General features: G+C 36.0%; 1 protein-coding gene across 2 annotated transcripts in view; it reads left to right on the top strand.

Moving 5' to 3' along the window:
* The first annotated feature begins 1,794 nt into the window (after positions 1-1,794).
* Positions 1,795-21,199, top strand: part of LOC128653866 (ras GTPase-activating protein 4) — a 364,303-nt gene continuing 344,898 nt past the window's right edge. Inside the window, exon 1 of one of the 2 annotated variants that reach the window (XM_053707406.1) lies at positions 1,795-1,963. In XM_053707406.1, coding sequence (XP_053563381.1) covers positions 1,899-1,963 — 65 coding nt within the window. In that variant the 5' untranslated portion in view covers positions 1,795-1,898. The remainder of the gene's footprint in view (positions 1,964-21,199) is intronic. The other variant, XM_053707405.1, reaches the window with a different exon arrangement.

Here is a 21,199-nt window from a genome sequence, read left to right as displayed (position 1 = left end):
TATAATGTAGGTGGCGGCGGGGTCCAGGAGCGGTGGTTTAAGGGTTAATATATTTATTATAGTTGCGGCGGGGTCCAGGAGCGGCGGTTTAGTGGGTAATAACTTTATTTAGGTGCGGGGGGCTCCGGGAGCGGCGGTTTAGGGGGTATAACAGTATAGTTTAGTGTGGGTGCTTAGTGACAGGCTAGCAAGAAATCTGCGAAGAAGCCGATAAGCAGCGAGATCGATGACTGTTAGTTAACAACAGTCCGCTGCTCATCGCCCCGTACTTGGTGCACGGCTTCTTGACAGATTTCTTGATAACTTTGGCGAACGTATTCAGGTCCGCGGCAGCGATGGTAGGCGAGCTTAGGCGAGCATATTGGGCCGACGAATGCAGGAAAGTAGACGGCTTCATTCATAGAGGCCTTAGGCTGGGATTTGAGAGACAATTTCATATACACCCCTGGAACTCCCATGTTCAGCCTATTTTTCACAAAAACAATTACACTTTGTATTTTGTACATAGAAATAAGAATTTATTAATGTTTGTTTTTTTTTTTGCTTATGCAGTGTACTGAAATTACGATTTACACTGTGCATATTTAATACGATTTATTCCTATGTAATTTACATACAATTTTTTATTTATTTTTTATAAAATACAATTTTTGGTGAAGAATTTTGTTACTATTTTTTATGTACCATAACAATATCATTTTTTCCTGCATATTTTTATGTGAATGGTTCAATTATTCTTTTGTATGATTTTTAAATTACAAATTTTATTGTGTACTTTTGTATTTTCTTCATCTCCTTCCCATACTAAAATGCAATATACATCCCCTTAGCTAGACACCCTGTTTTCAGGGTATAAATTGGCTATATTGAATTCCACCAGGGAAATAGAAGGGCTGGTGAGAATTCTTATAGAATCTCACCATCCCAGAGAGCTTTAGAGAAATGGCCCCTTTATCAGTCCAGGGTGATAAGGGGGTGTGATATGGCAAGAAATAAAAATGATATAGCATGACCACATAGTAATGGATAAAGGAGAAGTGACTACAATTTTTTTTTTTTCAAACTTATGTTCTTGTCCTAAATATAGAGTTGGCAGCAGGAGTTGTCAGTATCAGCCATTGAGCAATCTGTCCCTTGGGACCAATTGTACACAAGCAATAATTCTCCAAGAATGTCTACATAACTTTCATTAGTTTCAATATAAATGTAAATGTATACTTTTACATCTAAAACATGATTGCTGCTGTTTAATACATATTATATTTGTTGCGTTCTGTTTGAATAGCAGAGTGGGACTAATTCTTTGTTTGAGAGTAAGGGCTTTATCACAGCTCTATATATGTCAGTTGTGAGAAACTAAGCAAAAATGTTATGAGTGGGCTAGAAAAGGGGAAACACGAAAGCAAAATAGCGTCACTGCTACTATGTTTTTTTTTTTTTCTGCAAGCTTGCTATTATGAATGCCAGATTATATATTATAACATAATGTATAACATAAATTGAACTTTCTTCCCTAATGTGCCATTATACAAACATTACATGCCCTGAATAAACATCCTTTAGTGTATTATCACATTAATAAGTAACAATAGTGTACATTGACTATAAATGTGTGTGCTATTACAGACTGCATATGTTTACTATCGCTCCTCTCATAAGCAGACTGGATCCCCCTCTCCTTCACTGAAGCATATTACATTAATAAATAAATAAAAGTCACGGATATAAGTTCTTTCTTGTGCCCTCCCTTTTCCATCTGCTCCTGCTACTGGCTGAGATGTGATTGATATTTTTACAGCCTAAAGCACCTGAGAGCTGGAAGAGAATTAGTGCACAGGGAGAACAAGGAAAGGCAGTTTTGCTGGCGAGCTGCAGCCTCAGTGACGGGCTTCACAGCAATGGCAAGAAGGAGTTCCCTGTTTATTCGGATTGTTGAAGGAAAGAACTTGCCAGCAAAGGATATGTAAGTATGGCATTCTGATGAGGATGCAACTCCTACTCGGCTGCTTCCTTTGGTATAGGGATTTATAACAGCTGGCAGCTTATCTGTTTGTATAGATGGGATAACGACTTCGGACAAAGCTTTTAAAGCTAACTGTTGTTTCTCTCTTGTTTTTTTTTTTTTTTGTAGGCTTACAGCATAGATAATGACCTTTGCTAAAGCTAGGTACCCTGCTAAACGTTTGTTTCCTTCTGTCTGAATGCGTGTGCTTTGCCTTTTCAGTAGTTTCATCTATTCATTACAATTATATTCCTTGTGTACTACTTGTAGCAAGGAGTTCCTGGTGCAGTGTAATTATTTTAGTATTTCACAGTCATTGCCCAAGGCTGTAAATATGCAGTAGCCTAACCTATGGCTGTGGTTTTTGTGAGACATTGCTGAGGCAGTGATTATATTTTAATGTAACATTTACCTTAATACTGATTACCAGCAGTACCTACAGACTGGTAGCTTTGCTGCAACTGTTGTAACTATGTTCTGTTAACTCCATACACTGCAGTAGTCATTTTAATTCTTCATGTATTTTTGTAAATATCAAATTGAGCTCTTACCCAGATTTAGGTACAATTGAAAGGAAATTCATTAACACTGATACAGATTATCATTGAAACGTTTAAACATCAATATAATTTTTATTTTGTTCTAAGTATTAGAATAGTCTGCTGCACCAACAATGCAAAATGCATATTATTTATTATTGTTTACTCTGCCAAACAGGAAAAAAAAAAAGCTTTACATATATTAAACAATACAGTGTTGTTAATGGATATAGGTGAACCAGTTTTTGTGGGTTGGATTCAGCTAAGCAGAAGTTAGCCCATTAAGTGGAGGTAATCAGGTGTATTAGCAGTGAATTTAGAGATAACAGTGTAGCAATAGTGTGGATTTATGGAAATATGAACACAAAGCAGTAGAATATACAACTGCAGTTTATAGGACATGTAACTGTTAAAAAAGTCATATAAATACACTGTACTTAAAGATGCTGCAAACATGCCATATAGCTTGCTTAGCAAAATATTTCCCATAACTCTATACAGTTACTCATGTGCAAAGCATTATGGTAAGCACACACTTCTAATGGATAAGGATGTACTTTGGCTTCTGAGCAGATGCAGTACGTTTTACACAAGGTCACCAATTCTCTCTGTTCTGCATGGGACCAAAAGCAAATTCATGGTGCTTCAACAATTCATTGAGTTTCAGTTCCTGGGGCTATTATATATATATATATATATATATATATATATATATATATATATATATATATATATATGACACACTTGAGAGTTAGATGTAGAGTTTAATTACGTGATGAAAAATAAATTGATATCCCTTTAATTTCTAAAGCTGTTAGAAGCAATGTAATATCATTAATTCCAACAAATTATTTATATTTATTATTTCAAGAAATTGCAAGTTCTCTTTCCCTCTGTATAGTAACGTCTGGCTATTATGGTTGTCCTACTTCTATAAAATGTTAATGCAGAAGTGAAATGTGTAGATAAATAATAAGACTAAGACAGTTTCAATCACGTTGCATTGCAAAAACCAATAACCATACACACATAGGAAAAAAACCTTATATGCAATAATCATGTTTTCATTTTAGATCTTTGGAAATAAATTCAAAATGCTCCATAGCCAGTTAATCATATCAGTATTGTTCAGAGTTCTACTGAGCAGATAATGTTGCTCAAGTTATTTTCTTTCTGAGAAGTATCAGGTTGTTATAAATTATCAAGCCATATGCCATGTTAACTGGTCAAATACACAAAAGGTAGCAGAAGGTGAATAGTTCTAAATGGTTCAGAAAGGAATGTACCTGTATCACATAACATTGAAATCAAATTGAAAACAAAGGTTTTAAAACACCCAATTTAGGGCTAGTTTACGACTTGAGCTCCCATTCGCACGTTAACTCTGTTAGAAGTAAGCTTTTTTGCGAGCGTCAGGTAGCATGTGTTACAAGATGAAAGTAAAAAGTTTTCGCCCGAGCGATAAACCATCAAGCGCAAAAAGCCAAACATAGAATATTGGTACCACGTTAATGTATTTCTACATATAAGTCAATGAAGTGGGAAAAGTGGAAAAAAAAAACTAGAACCCAACAACTCACACAAACCCGATTGTGTTTCCTCAAGTGCGCTAACCCGACATGAAATATGAATGTTCTTCACATAGCAGAAAATGCTCTATTACTTTTTAAATATATATATATATATATATATAATTTTGTTTGGTAAATGTGTATCAATAGTTATTTATATATATATACACACACATTTAGATATGTATATGTATGTACCTTTTTTCAAACACCTGAGACCTCCTATGTTTTGAGCCCTTACAAATGTTTATTGCCATTTTTTATATAATAATTTTTATTGGATAGTGCTAATGTATTTTTGATATTTTTTGGCAACTTTTTATAGAGTGTAACAGTTAACCAGAGCGTTGAAGTCCCACTAACCCGACGCGTGTTAAATCTAATTGCGCTCGAGCAAACACCTTTACTTTCAACCTGTAATACGCACACTACTTCCAACACATGCAAAGAGCCACTGTAAACCCCTTTTCACTTGCTTGCAACTGTTTGTGCGCCACTCGTAATCTAGCCCTTAAAGGGACATGAAACACAACTTTTTTCTTTGATGATTCAGGGAGAGCATACAATACATCTTCCAATTTACTTCTATTATCTAATTTGCATTGTTCTCTTGGTATCCTTTGTCAAAATGCATACCTATGTAGGCCCAGGAGCAGCCATGCACTACTTGGAGCTAGCTGCTGATTGGTGGCTGCACATATATACCTCTTATCATTAGCTGACCTGAAACAAAATCCCAGTAATGCATTGCTGCTCCTTTAATAAAGAATACCAAAAGAATAAAGCAAATGTGATTATAGAATTTTATTAGAAAGATGTTTAAAACTGTATGCTCTATCTGAATCATTAAAGAATAAATTGGGGTTTTATGTCCCTTTAATTGTATTTGTATTCAGAACAGAATTGTTTGGAGTAGATGCATAATGATTTCCCCCAAAATCCTTTGCAGTAAGATAGTGGGAGGAGTCAACATAGCTCTAACTCTTCCATTACAGAGAGTTTACAAATATACTTATATACTATCTTAAAGGGACATGAAAGGGTAAAAATGAAATGCTGCAATGTATTACATTGTTGTTTTCATATAAATATGTGCTTAATTACACTGTAAAGAGCATTTGCTTTATTTTTAACAAATGATGTTTACTCTTGCGGTGTAATACATTTACTTATAGAGACATTGCTGAAAAATGAAATAAGGCTTTGTATTCATATGCCTAGACTGCATAACATTTACTTTATTCTCTCAGTGTCCTTTGTTGAAAAGTATATGTAGGTATGCTCACGAGTAGCAATACAATACTGGGAACTAGCTGGTGATGGGTGGTTACACATGTTTGTCTCTTGTCATTAGCTCACCAGTATTTCATTGCTGCTTTGAAGATGACTTTATCTATGTGTTTAATTCATTTGCAGGGATTTAACACAGTTATATTCAAGTAATAGTGCAACAAAATGTATCTAACATATAAGAGTATTTTCTTTTTATACCTCTATGTACATTTAAGCCTCATACAGAAGATAATTGAAAATTCTATTAAAATTGCATGCTGTATCTGAACATCTCACTTTAGCCTTCTAGTCTAATATAAAATGTTCTAATTTGTTTGAATATTTTATTTTTAAACAAATACTCATTTATGACTATGTGGTGAGGGGGTTAAACAGAGTTAGAGTTGCTCTCCCAGGTACTGCATTGCCACTTCTGAAAAGGACCTGACTGGTGAGGCAATCAAAAGAGGTACACTATATGGCCAAAAGTATGTGGGCACCCCTACTAATTATTGAAATCAGGTGTTTCAACCACACCCATTGCTGACAGGTGCATAAAATCCAGATCATGGCCATGAAATCTAAATAGACAAACATTGACAGTACAATAGATCATACTGAAGAGCTCATGTGGCACTGTCATCGAATGCCAACTTTGTCACAAGTCAGTTTGTTAAGTTTCTGCCCTACAAGATTTCCCCCGGTCAGCTGGAAGTGCTATTATTGTGACACGTCTAGGAGCAACAACAGCCCAGCCACGTAAATATCACGTAAACTCACACACAGGGTCTGCTTAGTGAGGAAGTGCGTACTCATAAAAATTACCTATCATGTGTTGCATCACTCACTTCAGATTTCCAAATTGCCTCTAAAAGCAATCTCAGCACAAGAATGGCCCGTTGGGAACTTAATGACAGAGGATTCAATGCCCAAGCTGCGTACGCCAACTGGACTGGGCCAATGGAAACATGTTTTCTGGAGTGAGGAATCACTCTTCACTATCTGGCAGTCTGATGGAAGAATGTGGGTGTGACCGACGCCAGGAGAACACTACCTACTGTGCACAAAATGAGGTTAATGAAGACATAGTTTGACAAGTTTGGAGTGGAAAAGCTTGAGTGGCCTGCACAAAGCTCTGACCTCAACCCAATTCACCTTTGTGATGAATTGGAATATTGATTTTGAGCCAGACCTTCTTACCCAACATCAGTGTCTGACATCACAAATGCTCTTTCGGCTGAATGGGGACAAATTCCCACAGAGAAACGCCAACATTTTGTGGAAAGCCAACATTTTGTGATAGCTTTTACAGTGGCAAAGGGGGGCCAACTCCATTTTAATGCCCATGGGTTTGGATGGGCTGTCCAACAAGCTCATATGGGTGTGATGGTCAAGTGTCCACATACTTTTGGCCATACAGTGTATATGTATGAATCTGTCAGAAATATTTAAATCCTGCTCAGGAGCACAACATTAACTATGTATTTAATCTATTTGCAAAAGTTAAACACTTAGGGCTAGATTACGAGTGGAGCGCCATTGTTTTCACGCAAGCTATACTGGGTTTTTGTGACTGTTTGGGCGCAATTACATTTTTGCTCATATTACAAGTTCAAAAGTAAATGCAAATGCGTGAACACAATCGCGATTTACTCAAGACCTTGGGTTCACTGTTACACTAAACAAAAAGTGTAACAAAAAAAAAGGACTGCAAAGGGCTTTAACATAGAGATACATACATATACATGTCTAAATATGTACAGGTATATGTATGTTGTTAGCCTATATATATGTGTGTGTGTGTATGTGCCTACATATGTATGTATGTATGTATGTATACATATATATATATATGTGTGTGTGTATATATGTATTTACAGACATATATGCAAATATTAACACATACATATGGAGCCCTCTGCAGTCAAGTAGATGAAAACATGAAAAATCATATTTATGCAATATTAATATTTAATAAAGTGTGTAGCTGTGTACTATATATGTACAATAAATATTATGCATTCCAATGTTCTGCACATAGCAGCATATATTATACATGTCAATGTTCTGCACATAGCAGCATATGTTCTATGTATTTTCATACGTATATATATATATATATATATTTCTTTCATGTAATTAGCAAGAGTCCATGAGCTAGTGACGTATGGGATATACATTCCTACCAGGAGGGGCAAAGTTTCCCAAACCTCAAAATGCCTATAAATACACCCCTCACCACACCCACAAATCAGTTTTACAAACTTTGCCTCCTATGGAGGTGGTGAAGTAAGTTTGTGCTAGATTCTACGTTGATATGCGCTCTGCAGCAGGTTGGAGCCCGGTTTTCCTCTCAGCGTGCAGTGAATGTCAGAGGGATGTGAGGAGAGTATTGCCTGTTTGAATTCAATGATCTCCTTCTACGGGGTCTATTTCATAGGTTCTCTGTTATCGGTCGTAGAGATTCATCTCTTACCTCCCTTTTCAGATCGACGATATACTCTTATATACCATTACCTCTACTGATTCTCGTTTCAGTACTGGTTTGGCTTTCTACTACATGTAGATGGGTGTCCTGGGGTAAGTAAGTCTTATTTTCTGTAACACTCTAAGCTATGGTTGGGCACTTTTGTATAAAGTTCTAAATATATGTATTCAAACATTTATTTGCCTTAACTCAGGATGTTCAACGTTCCTTATTTAAGACAGTCAGTTTCATATTTGGGATAATGCATTTCAATAAATCAATTTTTTTCTTACCTTAAAATTTGACTTTTTTCCTGTGGGCTGTTAGGCTTGCGGGGGCTGAAAATGCTTCATTTTATTGCGTCATTCTTGGCGCTGACTTTTTTGGCGCAAAAAGTTTTTTCTGTTTCCGGCGTCATACGTGTCGCCGGAAGTTGCGTCATTTTTGACGTTTTTTTGCGCCAAAAGTGTTGGCGTTCCGGATGTGGCGTCATTTTTGGCGCCAAAAGCATTTAGGCGCCAAATAATGTGGGCGTCTTTTTTGGCGCTAAAAAAATATGGGCGTCACTTTTGTCTCCACATTATTTAAGTCTCATTATTTTTTGCTTCTGGTTGCTAGAAGCTTGTTCACTGGCATTTTTTCCCATTCCTGAAACTGTCATTTAAGGAATTTGATCAATTTTGCTTTATATGTTGTTTTTTCTATTACATATTGCAAGATGTCCCAGATTGACACTGAGTTAGAAGATACTTCTGGAAAAACGCTGCCTGGTGCTGGATCTACCAAAGTTAAGTGTTTTTGCTGTAAACTTATGGTATCTGTTCCTCCAGCTGTTGTTTGTAATGAATGTCATGACAAACTTGTTAATGCAGATAATATTTCCTTTAGTAATGTTACATTACCTGTTGTGGTTCCATCAACATCTAATACTCAGAGTGTTCCTGTTAACATAAGAGATTTTGTTTCTAAATCTATTAAGAAGGCTATGTCTGTTATTCCCCCTTCTAGTAAACGCAAAAGGTCTTTTAAAACTTCTCATTTTTCAGATGAATTTTTAAATGAACATCATCATTCTGATTCTGATAGTGGTTCCTCTGGTTCAGAGGATTCTGTCTCAGAGGTTGATGCTGATAAATCTTCATATTTATTCAAAATGGAATTTATTCATTCTTTACTTAAAGAGGTTTTAATTGCTTTAGAAATAGAGGATTCTGGCCCTCTTGATACTAAATCTAAACATTTAAATAAGGGTTTTAAATCTCCTGTAGTTATTCCAGAAGTTTTTCCTGTCCCTGATGCTATTTCTGAAGTAATCTCCAGGGAATGGAATAATTTGGGTAATTCATTTACTCCTTCTAAACGTTTTAAGCAATTATATCCTGTGCCATCTGACAGATTAGAATTTTGGGACAAAATCCCTAAGGTTGATGGGGCTGTCTCTACTCTTGCTAAACGTACTACTATTCCTACGGCAGATAGTACTTCCTTTAAGGATCCTTTAGATAGGAAGATTGAATCCTTTCTAAGAAAAGCTTACTTATGTTCAGGTAATCTTCTTAGACCTGCTATATCTTTAGCGGATGTTGCTGCAGCTTCAACTTTTTGGTTAGAAGCTTTAGCGCAACAAGTAACAGATCATAACTCTCATAGCATTGTTAATCTTCTTCAACATGCTAATAACTTTATTTGTGATGCCATCTTTGATATCATTAGAGTTGATGTCAGGTGTATGTCTCTAGCTATTTTAGCTAGAAGAGCTTTATGGCTTAAAACTTGGAATGCTGATATGTCTTCTAAGTCAACTTTGCTTTCCCTTTCTTTCCAGGGTAATAAATTATTTGGTTCTCAGTTGGATTCTATTATCTCAACTGTTACTGGAGGGAAAGGAACTTTTTTACCACAGGATAAAAAATCTAAAGGTAAATTTAGGTCTAATAATTGTTTTCGTTCCTTTCGTCACAATAAGGAACAAAAGCCTGATCCTTCGCCCTCAGGAGCGGTATCAGTTTGGAAACCATCTCCAGTCTGGAATAAGTCCAAGCCTTTTAGAAAACCAAAACCAGCTCCCAAGTCCACATGAAGGTGCGGCCCTCATTCCAGCTCAGCTGGTAGGGGGCAGATTACGTTTTTTCAAACAAATTTGGATCAATTCAATTCACAATCTTTGGATTCAAAACATTGTTTCAGAAGGGTACAGAATTGGCTTCAAGATAAGGCCTCCTGCAAAGAGATTTTTTTCTTTCCCGTGTCCCAGTAAATCCAGCAAAGGCTCAAGCATTTCTGAAATGTGTTTCAGAACTAGAGTTGGCTGGAGTAATTATGCCAGTTCCAGTTCTGGAACAGGGACTGGGGTTTTATTCAAATCTCTTCATTGTACCAAAGAAGGAGAATTCCTTCAGACCAGTTCTGGATCTAAAAATATTGAATCGTTAGGATGTAAGGATACCAACATTCAAAATGGTAACTATAAGGACTATTCTGCCTTTTGTTCAGCAAGGGCATTATATGTCCACAATAGATTTACAGGATGCATATCTGCATATTCCGATTCATCCAGATCACTATCAGTTTCTGAGATTCTCTTTCCTAGACAAGCATTACCAGTTTGTGGCTCTGCCGTTTGGCCTAGCAACAACTCCAAGGATTTTTACAAAGGTTCTTGGTGCCCTTCTGTCTGTAATCAGAGAACAGGGTATTGTGGTATTTCCTTATTTGGACGATATCTTGGTACTTGCTCAGTCTTCACATTTAGCAGAATCTCATACGAATCGACTTGTGTTGTTTCTTCAAGATCATGGTTGGAGGATCAATTTACCGAAAAGTTAATTGATTCCTCAAACAAGGGTTACCTTTTTAGGTTTCCAGATAGATTCAGTGTCCATGACTCTGTCTCTGACAGACATGAGACGTCTAAAATTGATCTCAGCTTGTCGAAACCTTCAATCACAATCATTCCCTTCGGTAGCCTTATGCATGGAAATTCTAGGTCTTATGACTGCTGCATCGGATGCGATCCCCTTTGCTCGTTTTCACATGCGACCTCTTCAGCTCTGTATGCTGAACCAGTGGTGCAGGGATTACACAAAGATATCTCAATTAATATCTTTAAAACCGATTGTACGACACTCTCTGACGTGGTGGACAGATCACCATCGTTTAGTTCAGGGGGCTTCTTTTGTTCTTCCGACCTGGACTGTAATTTCAACACATGCAAGTCTGACAGGTTGGGGAGCTGTTTGGGGGTCTCTGACAGCACAAGGGGTTTGGGAATCTCAGGAGGTGAGATTACCGATCAATATTTTGGAACTCCGTGCAATTTTCAGAGCTCTTCAGTCTTGGCCTCTTCTAAAGAGAGAATCGTTCATTTGTTTCCAGACAAACAATGTCACAACTGTGGCATACATCAATCATCAAGGAGGGACTCACAGTCCTCTGGCCATGAAAGAAGTATCTCGAATTCTGGTATGGGCGGAATCCAGCTCCTGTCTAGTTTCTGCGGTTCATATCCCAGGTATAGACAATTGGGAAGCGGATTATCTCAGTCGCCAAACGTTACATCCGGGCGAATGGTCTCTTCACCCAGAGGTATTTCTTCAGATTGTTCAAATGTGGGGTCTTCCAGAAATAGATCTGATGGCTTCTCATCTAAACAAGAAACTTCCCAGGTATCTGTCCAGATCCAGGGATCCTCAAGCGGAAGCAGTGGATGCGTTGTCACTTCCTTGGAAGTATCATCCTGCCTATATCTTTCCGCCTCTAGTTCTTCTTCCAAGAGTAATCTCCAAGATTCTGAAGGAATGCTCGTTTGTTCTGCTGGTGGCTCCAGCATGGCCTCACAGGTTTTGGTATGCAGATCTTGTCCGGATGGCCTCTTGCCAACCGTGGACTCTTCCGTTAAGACCAGACCTTCTGTCACAAGGTCCTTTTTTCCATCAGGATCTCAAATCCTTAAATTTAAAGGTATGGAGATTGAACGCTTGATTCTTAGTCAAAGAGGTTTCTCTGACTCTGTGATTAATACTATGTTACAGGCTCGTAAATCCGTATCTAGGGAGATATATTATAGAGTCTGGAAGACTTATATTTCTCGGTGTCTTTCTCATCATTTTTCCTGGCATTCTTTTAGAATTCCGAGAATTTTACAGTTTCTTCAGGATGGTTTGGATAAAGGTTTGTCTGCAAGTTCCTTGAAAGGACAAATCTCTGCTCTTTCTGTTCTTTTTCACAGAAAGATTGCTAATCTTCCTGATATTCATTGTTTTGTACAAGCTTTGGTTCGTATAAAACCTGTCATTAAGTCAATTTCTCCTCCTTGGAGTTTGAATTTGGTTCTGGGGGCTCTTCAAGCTCCTCCGTTTGAACCTATGCATTCTTTGGACATTAAATTACTTTCTTGGAAAGTTTTGTTCCTTTTGGCCATCTCTTCTGCCAGAAGAGTCTCTCAATTATCTGCTCTTTCTTGTGAGTCTCCTTTTCTGATTTTTCATCAGGATAAGGCGGTGTTGCGAACTTCTTTTACATTTTTACCTAAGGTTGTGAATTCTAACAACATTAGTAGAGAAATTGTGGTTCCTTCATTATGTCCTAATCCTAAGAATTCTAAGGAGAAATCATTGCATTCTTTGGATGTAGTTAGAGCTTTGAAATATTATGTTGAAGCTACTAAGAATTTCCGAAAGACTTCTAGTCTATTTATATTTCTACTTCCTGGGCATTTAGGAATGAAGCTTCGGTTGATCAGATTTGCAAAGCAGCAACTTGGTCTTCTTTGCATACTTTTACTAAATTCTACCATTTTGATGTGTTTTCTTCTTCTGAAGCAGTTTTTGGTAGAAAAGTACTTCAGGCAGCTGTTTCAGTTTGATTCTTCTGCTTATAATTTCAGTTTTTTCATTATAACATTTAAACTTTGTTTTGGGTGTGGATTATTTTCAGCGGAATTGGCTGTCTTTATTTTATCCCTCCCTCTCTAGTGACTCTTGCGTGGAAGATCCACATCTTGGGTAGTCATTATCCCATACGTCACTAGCTCATGGACTCTTGCTAATTACATGAAAGAAAACATAATTTATGTAAGAACTTACCTGATAAATTAATTTCTTTCATATTAGCAAGAGTCCATGAGGCCCACCCTTTTTATGGTGGTTATGATTTTTTTTATATAAAGCACAATTATTCCAATTCCTTATTTTTTATTCTTTCGCACTTTTTTCTTATCACCCCACTTCTTGGCTATGCGTTAAACTGATTTGTGGGTGTGGTGAGGGGTGTATTTATAGGCATTTTGAGGTTTGGGAAACTTTGCCCCTCCTGGTAGGAATGTATATCCCATACGTCACTAGCTCATGGACTCTTGCTAATATGAAAGAAATGAATTTATCAGGTAAGTTCTTACATAAATTATGTTATTATGTAAATATATATTTGTGCAAAAATCCATCAGATATATATTTAAATATCTCTTTAAGAGTAAATAGAACATATTCTGCTATGTGCAGAATATTAGATTATGAAATATGCAATATTATCTTCTTGTGTTAATCTTTTAAATAACCATGGGAGCCAATAAAATGACTTCTAGCGGTTTTAACGCTTGACCGCGAGTGTAAGCTATAGATGAACTTTACAAGAGGGCGTTTAAATATAGTGAAACCAAAACTAAGTAAAAATGCCAAAATAACCTGTGTCATTGGGAAAAAGCTTCTATAAATAAGGGTTTTACAGCAAAATACTCTAACAAATTAGAACTTTTTATTATAACGCTACAATGTAATTTAAGGGAAACTCTGAAACAAATCTCTGTCCCATGGGAACAGTAAACCAACATTGCATTGTTATAAGATTTTCCATTGTTATATAGAAACAATGTATTAAAGGGACACTGTACCCAAAAATTTAATTTCGTGATTCAGATTGAGCATGACATTTTAAGTAAATTTCGAATTTACTCCTATTATCAAGTTTTCTTCATTATCTTGGTATCTTTATTTGAAATTGCAAGAATGTAAGTTTAGATGCCGGACCATTTTTGGTGAACAACCTGGGTTGTCCTTGCTGATTGGTGGATAAATTCATCCATCAATAAAAAAGTGTTGTCCAGAGTACTGAAACCAAAAAAAAGCTTAGATGCCTTCTTTTTCAAATAATGATAGCTTAAAATTGCATGCTCTTTCTGAATTACAAATGAAAAAATTTGGGTTCAGTGTCCCTTTAAGTAAAAAATGTCTTATAACAAAATAGTTAGTTATTGAGTGGATCAGAACAGAGTTTTATTTCAGATTTTTTACTGAGTCCATAAACTCAGTAAAATCCTGACTTCTTTGTGTTTGAAGACCAAAATATTGGTTAACAAATGTTTTATTACCTTGACACAGACAGAGATAGTCAGACAGATGGATAGATTTTCTAACAAAACAATACCATGAAGTTATTATATGACGACATTGCATGCATTTATTTTAAGTATTGTTACATTTTTCTCAAAGATGCCCAAAATGGAATTATTCTAAATTTCATTCTACAGATTTATTTGATTAATTTGGTTTAAATATGGAAGTTACAAATGCATTTACATATTTAATTTTCAGCTTATTATTTGTCCATATGGTATATTTTTCACTCCAGCCTGCAGTTTTAGATGTTACCTTCCAAACCTTTAATGAGAAGTTGGAATAACATGTTAATTAAAGGGACATGAAACACAACATTTTTCTTTCATGATTCAGAGCATACAATTTTTACAACTTGCCAGTTTAGCATGTCATTTTTTTTACTATTAGGGTCCTTTGAAAATATGGATTATTCTGCTAAAATATCAGCTCCATCATTAGATCATCCATTGTACAATAAAAATAATGGTGGAAGGCTTTTATGCTATATATGCATTCTGCGTAACTGGCAGCTGATCTCTCATTTTTTTGATTGTCTTTGATATTACATTTTGTTTATACATTACGCTAGACTTCATTACCAATATAGTCCTCTCATACCAAGCCACTTTTTTTTTTCATACACATTATTCTGTCAAGGTTGTAGTGATCCATATTTCTTAGAGGCAATAAATCTTTTCTTATTTAAACTGAGTATAAAAAATATATAGAAATATATTGCTGTCCTCATAATAGAGAGCATAAGATAAAGCGCTAATATAAATGTATTTATTTTTTGCTATCAGACGCCCGCAATGAATAACCTGTCTAAAGAACATTATTTATGAGCATTGTGTTCATGCTGGCGCTTTAAGGATTTATGTGAATCTGGAGAGGACATCAATAAAAATATATAATGGTGTTTGACCACTTCTATATTGTGGTTGTATGATCTGGCCCCTTTACTCGGTGATAATCAAAAGAATATATTAAACAATGCAGCTCTTTAAGAACAAGAGTGTCCCATCTTCAAAAAAAAATCTAGATACATAAAATGGTTAAACAATTAGCTTGACAATCTGTTAAATTATCATTATGTTAATATTTACCTTAAAATAATTTGCATATGAAAAAGCTGAGAATAAACAGATGAATCACGTTAGTTAATTATTAGTGAATATATCCACACTCAAAGATTTTGTACACTCATGTGTGGATAGATAGATGGACGGATAAACATTAAAATAGAGTTACATAAACCAAAATATATATTCAGCTCAGTTTCTAAATTGTAAACATGCATCTGTCAGCTACCATCTCCCTTTTGAATTTAGCTACAATACAGTCATACCCAGGCTTATGAAAAATCTAAGAATAAACAGATGAATCACATTAGTTACTCATTAGTGAGTATATCCACAGTCCACACTCAAAGATTTTAAATTTTCATAATGTGTAGAAAGATTAGATAGATAGGTAGATTGTGATGTAAAAAAACTGAAAATAACAGTTTTCTTGCTAAATGAGTACTTTAACCCTTTGAGTGCTAAGTACTTCCCACCTGGGTGCTAACATTTTTTAATGTTTTTTTTATTTTTCTATTTTTTGAACAATTTTTTTTTAAACTTTTTTAGAAAGGTGAGGCGATTACCTTTCCAATGGTGGGTCTTAGATGCCTGAGATACAGGCTTCTAAGCAGCATGCCCCCTGCTCCTATACTTAACATTGTTAAGTATAAATAAAGTTGCGCAGTGACGTCATCACGTTATTGCGCGTGACGTCACCACGCAAAACGGGAAGCCTGTCACTATACAGGCACGATCGCCGGGGTAGGAGCGGGTGGGAGCCCCCAGATCTCCCTCAAGGTGGGAGAGTGCTAGTGACGGCTCTGAGCCGTCATTAGCCCCAGAGTGGGAAACTCTGTGACGGCTCAGAGCCGTCATTAGCACTCAAAGGGTTAAAATATTTAGTGTAGCTACTGGCTGCATATGTTCTATTGCCACATCATTTGGACAGTTTAAGTCCTAGACCACTGGTTTTCAAACCTCTCCTCAGGCCTCCCAAACAGGCCAGATTTTGTGGATATCTGAACTGGAGCACAGGTGAAATAATTAGCTGATTAATAAACATGGTTATTTTACTTGCTCTCATCCAAGGTAATCATGAAAACCTGGCCTGTTGGGGGGGCTTGAGGACAGGTTTGAAAACCAGTATCCTATAATGAGCATGGTAAATAAACTGACTGCAGCTATTATAAGTGTCTTCTAGCAACACTTCAAAGGAAATGCTACTCCTTTGTCTTCCTGTAGAGACCACAGCCCCATTGTGCAGGGGTCAGCAACCTTGGCACTACATTTCCCATGATGCTCAGTCACACTTTAGGCTTGCTAAGTATAATGGGAAATGTGGTTCTAAAATATCTGGGGAGCCAAGGTTGAGGACCCCTGGCTTAGTGCTTTCTTATTACAATGAAACAGATTGATTTATATCCCTTAAAACACTGCAGCAACAAATATGTTTTTGATAGTTCTTTTATATTTACTTTCACTTTAAAGCCAGTTCACCTGTAAAAACTCAAAGCAATAATTAGAACGTGTCTGCCAGCTAGTTGCCAGACTAATGTTTGCTTGCATATTTCATGAGGGGAACATTTGTAATACTAATCTAAACAAGGGATATGTTTCACAGTTATTGTGTATTTGTATCATTATCTTTCTTATGAAGAGTTCAATATTGCTTTGTGTGTCAGAGATATAATAGGAATTTATATGGAAGAGAGTAATAAATTGCTAAGTAATATAAATGGAATGCACTTTTATACTTGCTTTTTAACTTATTGGTTCTTGGATATATGATTTTTGTATGTATGTATACTGCTTTTTACTTACTGCATTGAACACTACTTTATCACATTATAATCTGAACAAAGCCAGTGATTTGGATGCTCTGTGATACTGACGCTTCTGATCCTGAAATACTGGCCATTTTTGCTTAGGAGATGCAATGCACAAATGCATTTTATTTGTGCACTTGAATGTTCCTTTGAAACAGTCATTTTCAGCAAGTGAGTTTATAAATGTGGGGCAATAGTAGGAATATATGGAGAGGTTACTTATGGAGTTATAGGTAGGAATTATCTAAACCAATAGGAGACACTTTAGAAGAATTGTTATAGAAAATCTGGACAGACCTGATGGGCCTATGGTTCTGCTATTAATATCTATGTCTATGTCAAGCCCCCTAAAAAGTGCATATGTTACCCCTATATCTGAAAAACACCTGTGACAAAATGCTGAAACATTATTTCCTTTATAACATTATCTACCCTGCAATTTTGTCTGTAAAGATGTGGCCCAGAATTCTTAACATGAGACTAAAGTTTAAATTAAACTTTCATGATTCAGCTAGAGCATGTAATAAAAAAAAAAACTCCAGTTTGCTTTATCAAGCAGTTTTATATGCATGTGCAAGAACTCACAGTTTATACGTATGACTCTGTGACTGGCTGATAGCTGTCACATGATACAGGGGGAAATGAAATTGAATGAAACTTTGAAAAAACTCAATTTTAAATTCTAGTGTATTTAATTGTCTTTGAATGTGAACATGGACGGCTTCCTAGCTCATCTCTACCCTTAAAGGGATATACAGCCCAATTTTTTTTTATCATAATTTAGCTAGCTAGGACATATAATTTTTAACACCTTTCCGATTTACTCCTATTATCAAATGTGCTTTGTTCTTTTGGTAACATTTGTTGAAGGAGCAGCAATACATAACTGGGAGTTAGCAGAACACATCAGGTGAGCCAATGACAAGAAGTATATATGTACAGCCACCAATCAGCAGCTAGCTCCCAGTATTGTATTGCTGCTCTTGAGCCTACCTAGGCATTCTGTTCTACAAAGGATACCAAGAGAACTAAGTAAATAAGATAATATAAATAAAATGATCTAACTGAATCATAAAATAAAAAAAAAATTGTGTTTAATGTCCCTTTAAATCAGATATGTTTGCTATTAATATAACTGAAGGACTTATGGTTTCTAAGGGCAGCTAATTCATCCACTTATTGAGGGAATAAGTGAAAAGAACAAATTCAAACATAAAAAGATCATGTGTAGTGAGTTTTACATCAGTTTGGCTCCACCTTAGATATATGCAGATGGGGCCAAATGAACATAAATAGAGCGAGTGCAATATTTGCGCTCCACTCATAATACCAGCGCACGCAATTGTGCGCTGGTATTTTAAGTGACCCGCAATGCGAATGCAACCTCACCTTTGCATTGTATGGAAGCTTTGCGCTCATAAGAGCGCACTTCCATAGGCTCCAATGGAAGCCACATTCTCATGCTGTGAAACAAGGCAAAGAACCTAGCACAGCGAAGGGGGTAAGACGTGCAGCAATGGGAACCAGATCTTAAAAATATACAATCGTATGCAAGAGTTTAGGCACCCCTGACAATTTCCACGATTTTCATTTATAAATAATTGGGTGTTTGGCCTGCCACTTCTGGCCTTAATAAGAACTGTGCCTGTGGTCTTTGATTTCCTCACTATGTTCCTCACAGTGGACACTGACAGCTTAAATCTCTGCAATAGCTTTTTGTAGCCTTCCCCGCCTAGACCATAATGCTGAACAATCTTTGATTTCAGGTCATTTGAGAGTTGCTTTGAGGCCCCCATGTTGCCACTGTTCAGAGGAGAGTTAATGAGAACAACAACTTGCAATTGGCCACCTTAAATACCTTTTCTCATGATTGGATGCACCTGTCTATGAAGTTCAAGGCTTAATGGGCTCACCAAACCAATTGTGTGTTCCAATTAATCAGTGCTAGGTAGTTACAGGTATTCAAATCAACAAAATGACAAGGGTGCCCAAATTTATGCACCTGTCTAATTTCGTTTTGATGCATATTGCACATTTTCTGTTAATCCAATAAACCTCATTTCACTACTGAAATATTACTGTATTCTTCAGTTATTTGATAGATCAAAATAAAATTGCTGATCCAAAAACCCAATTATTTATAAATGAAAATCATGGAAATTGTCAGGGGTGCCTAAACTTTTGCATACAACTGTATGTATATGACTATGTATGTATATATTTAAGTGTTTATATGTGTATATACACATATTAACACATAAATATACATGTATATAAGCATATACATATATATTTAGAGTGAACACACAGTTCCCATAGACTGCAATGAAAGGCACTTTTCAGTGCCATTTTTTTTCTAACACCCCAGTCCCTCCAACTTTAACCACTAAAAACTGCTTTGAGCAGTTTTTTTTTATTAAAAAAAATACTTTTTTAATAAAAAAACTATAATATACTGTATTTTTGGGTCATTTGGGGCACATTTTGAAAATGAACCAGATATCTTATCTCTGGTTAATTATCAGACCGCTAATCGAGACCGCAAGCTTGCTATTGCAATAACCAGCCACTTGTAATGGCTGGTTATTTATCTTGTGCCCGTAAATGGCCTTAGTTTGTTCACTTGGAATCCTTAATTAAAAAAGCATACCTAGCTAGGCTTAGCAGCAGCAATGCACTACTGGGAGCTAGCTGATGACTGGTGGCTCCCAGTTCAGCATTGCTTCTCCTTCAACAAAGGATACCAAAAGAATGAAGGAGATTTGATAGTAGAAGTTGGAAATTGGAAATGTGTTTACAATTGTATGTTCTATCTGAATAATGAAAAGAAAAACATTGGATTTCATGTCTATTTAATGACAAATACACCTGAATGTGTTTTACTAGCTGAATTGGATGGAGATCATTGACAAACAAACCAATTTCTAAACTATTTGTTGGCTAATTGTAGGTTCTTACATAGCCAAACCTTGTTTAAGTAAATCACTGTTTTGTTTTTCTCTGATGCTCATTTATAAATACTAGGCACATATGTTCGTTGCGTCAAGTAACATTATTGTACAGTATTGTATTGTAACAGTATTGTACATCATCCTTTCTTACATGTAATCAGTACAGGCAATACATTATTCTGTATACCTTAACTTGTTTGGGATTATTTTGAACTGAATGATGGTTCCAATTTTAACACTAATCATATAGCTTTCCATTATAATCTTTTTTTTCAGATATCAATCCTATTTGACTGATTAACAATTCGTTATTTGCAGCAAGGCCATACAGGGTTTTCCTGTTTTTCTTAAAGAACCTAGATTTTAGCATTGATTATGCGATGGCTGAACTGGTAGCTTGGATTACGCAGTCACTCCTTGGGGATTTTTTTTAAATAGCTACAGAAAGCTGTTTTTTTATAGTACGTTCGTGTGCATTGTGCCATTTCTAATCATATTATAACATTGCTAAATTGAAATAATCCACATGCACGCTGATAACAGAATGCTACAGTGAGAGTAGGTTAAAAATAGGAATTGTTTTGACTAGCCTGATGAGCTATAAATAGATGAGAGGAATATGACATATTTATTGGCAAAAAAAATATATATTAAAGGGACTTATAATTCAAAAGTGATATACACATGAATGCATTTCTGTTTTGTAAAGAAGCATTTGTTTAATACACGTGTCATAGTTGCCAACAGCCCCTGATTTCCAGGGACAGTCTCTGGATTCTGTTGTATGTCATTGGAAATGCTACCTCTTTTGCCCAACATTTGGTGTGCGTGTGTATATATATATATATATATATATATATATATATACACACAGACACACACACATATACATATATAGATAGACAGATGTAGTGTACTATTTAAATATAATTCATTCCTAATGCAATAGTGTTATTATTATTGAATGGGTTCACAAATTATTTGTCTGCCTAATTTTGATGCTGTGTTATAAAAATAACCATATGCCCAGAATGTGTTCCAGAGACTGGGTAGGTGTAAGAGCTTGGTGCTGTAATCTGTATAATCAACTATGGATAAGTCTAAATTATACTATTACTGGGTGTGTTTTGAATGCA

The sequence above is a fragment of the Bombina bombina genome, chromosome 3, assembly GCF_027579735.1.
Source record: "Bombina bombina isolate aBomBom1 chromosome 3, aBomBom1.pri, whole genome shotgun sequence".
Lineage (NCBI taxonomy): Eukaryota > Metazoa > Chordata > Amphibia > Anura > Bombinatoridae > Bombina > Bombina bombina.
This window is presented reverse-complemented; position numbering and strand designations above follow the sequence as displayed.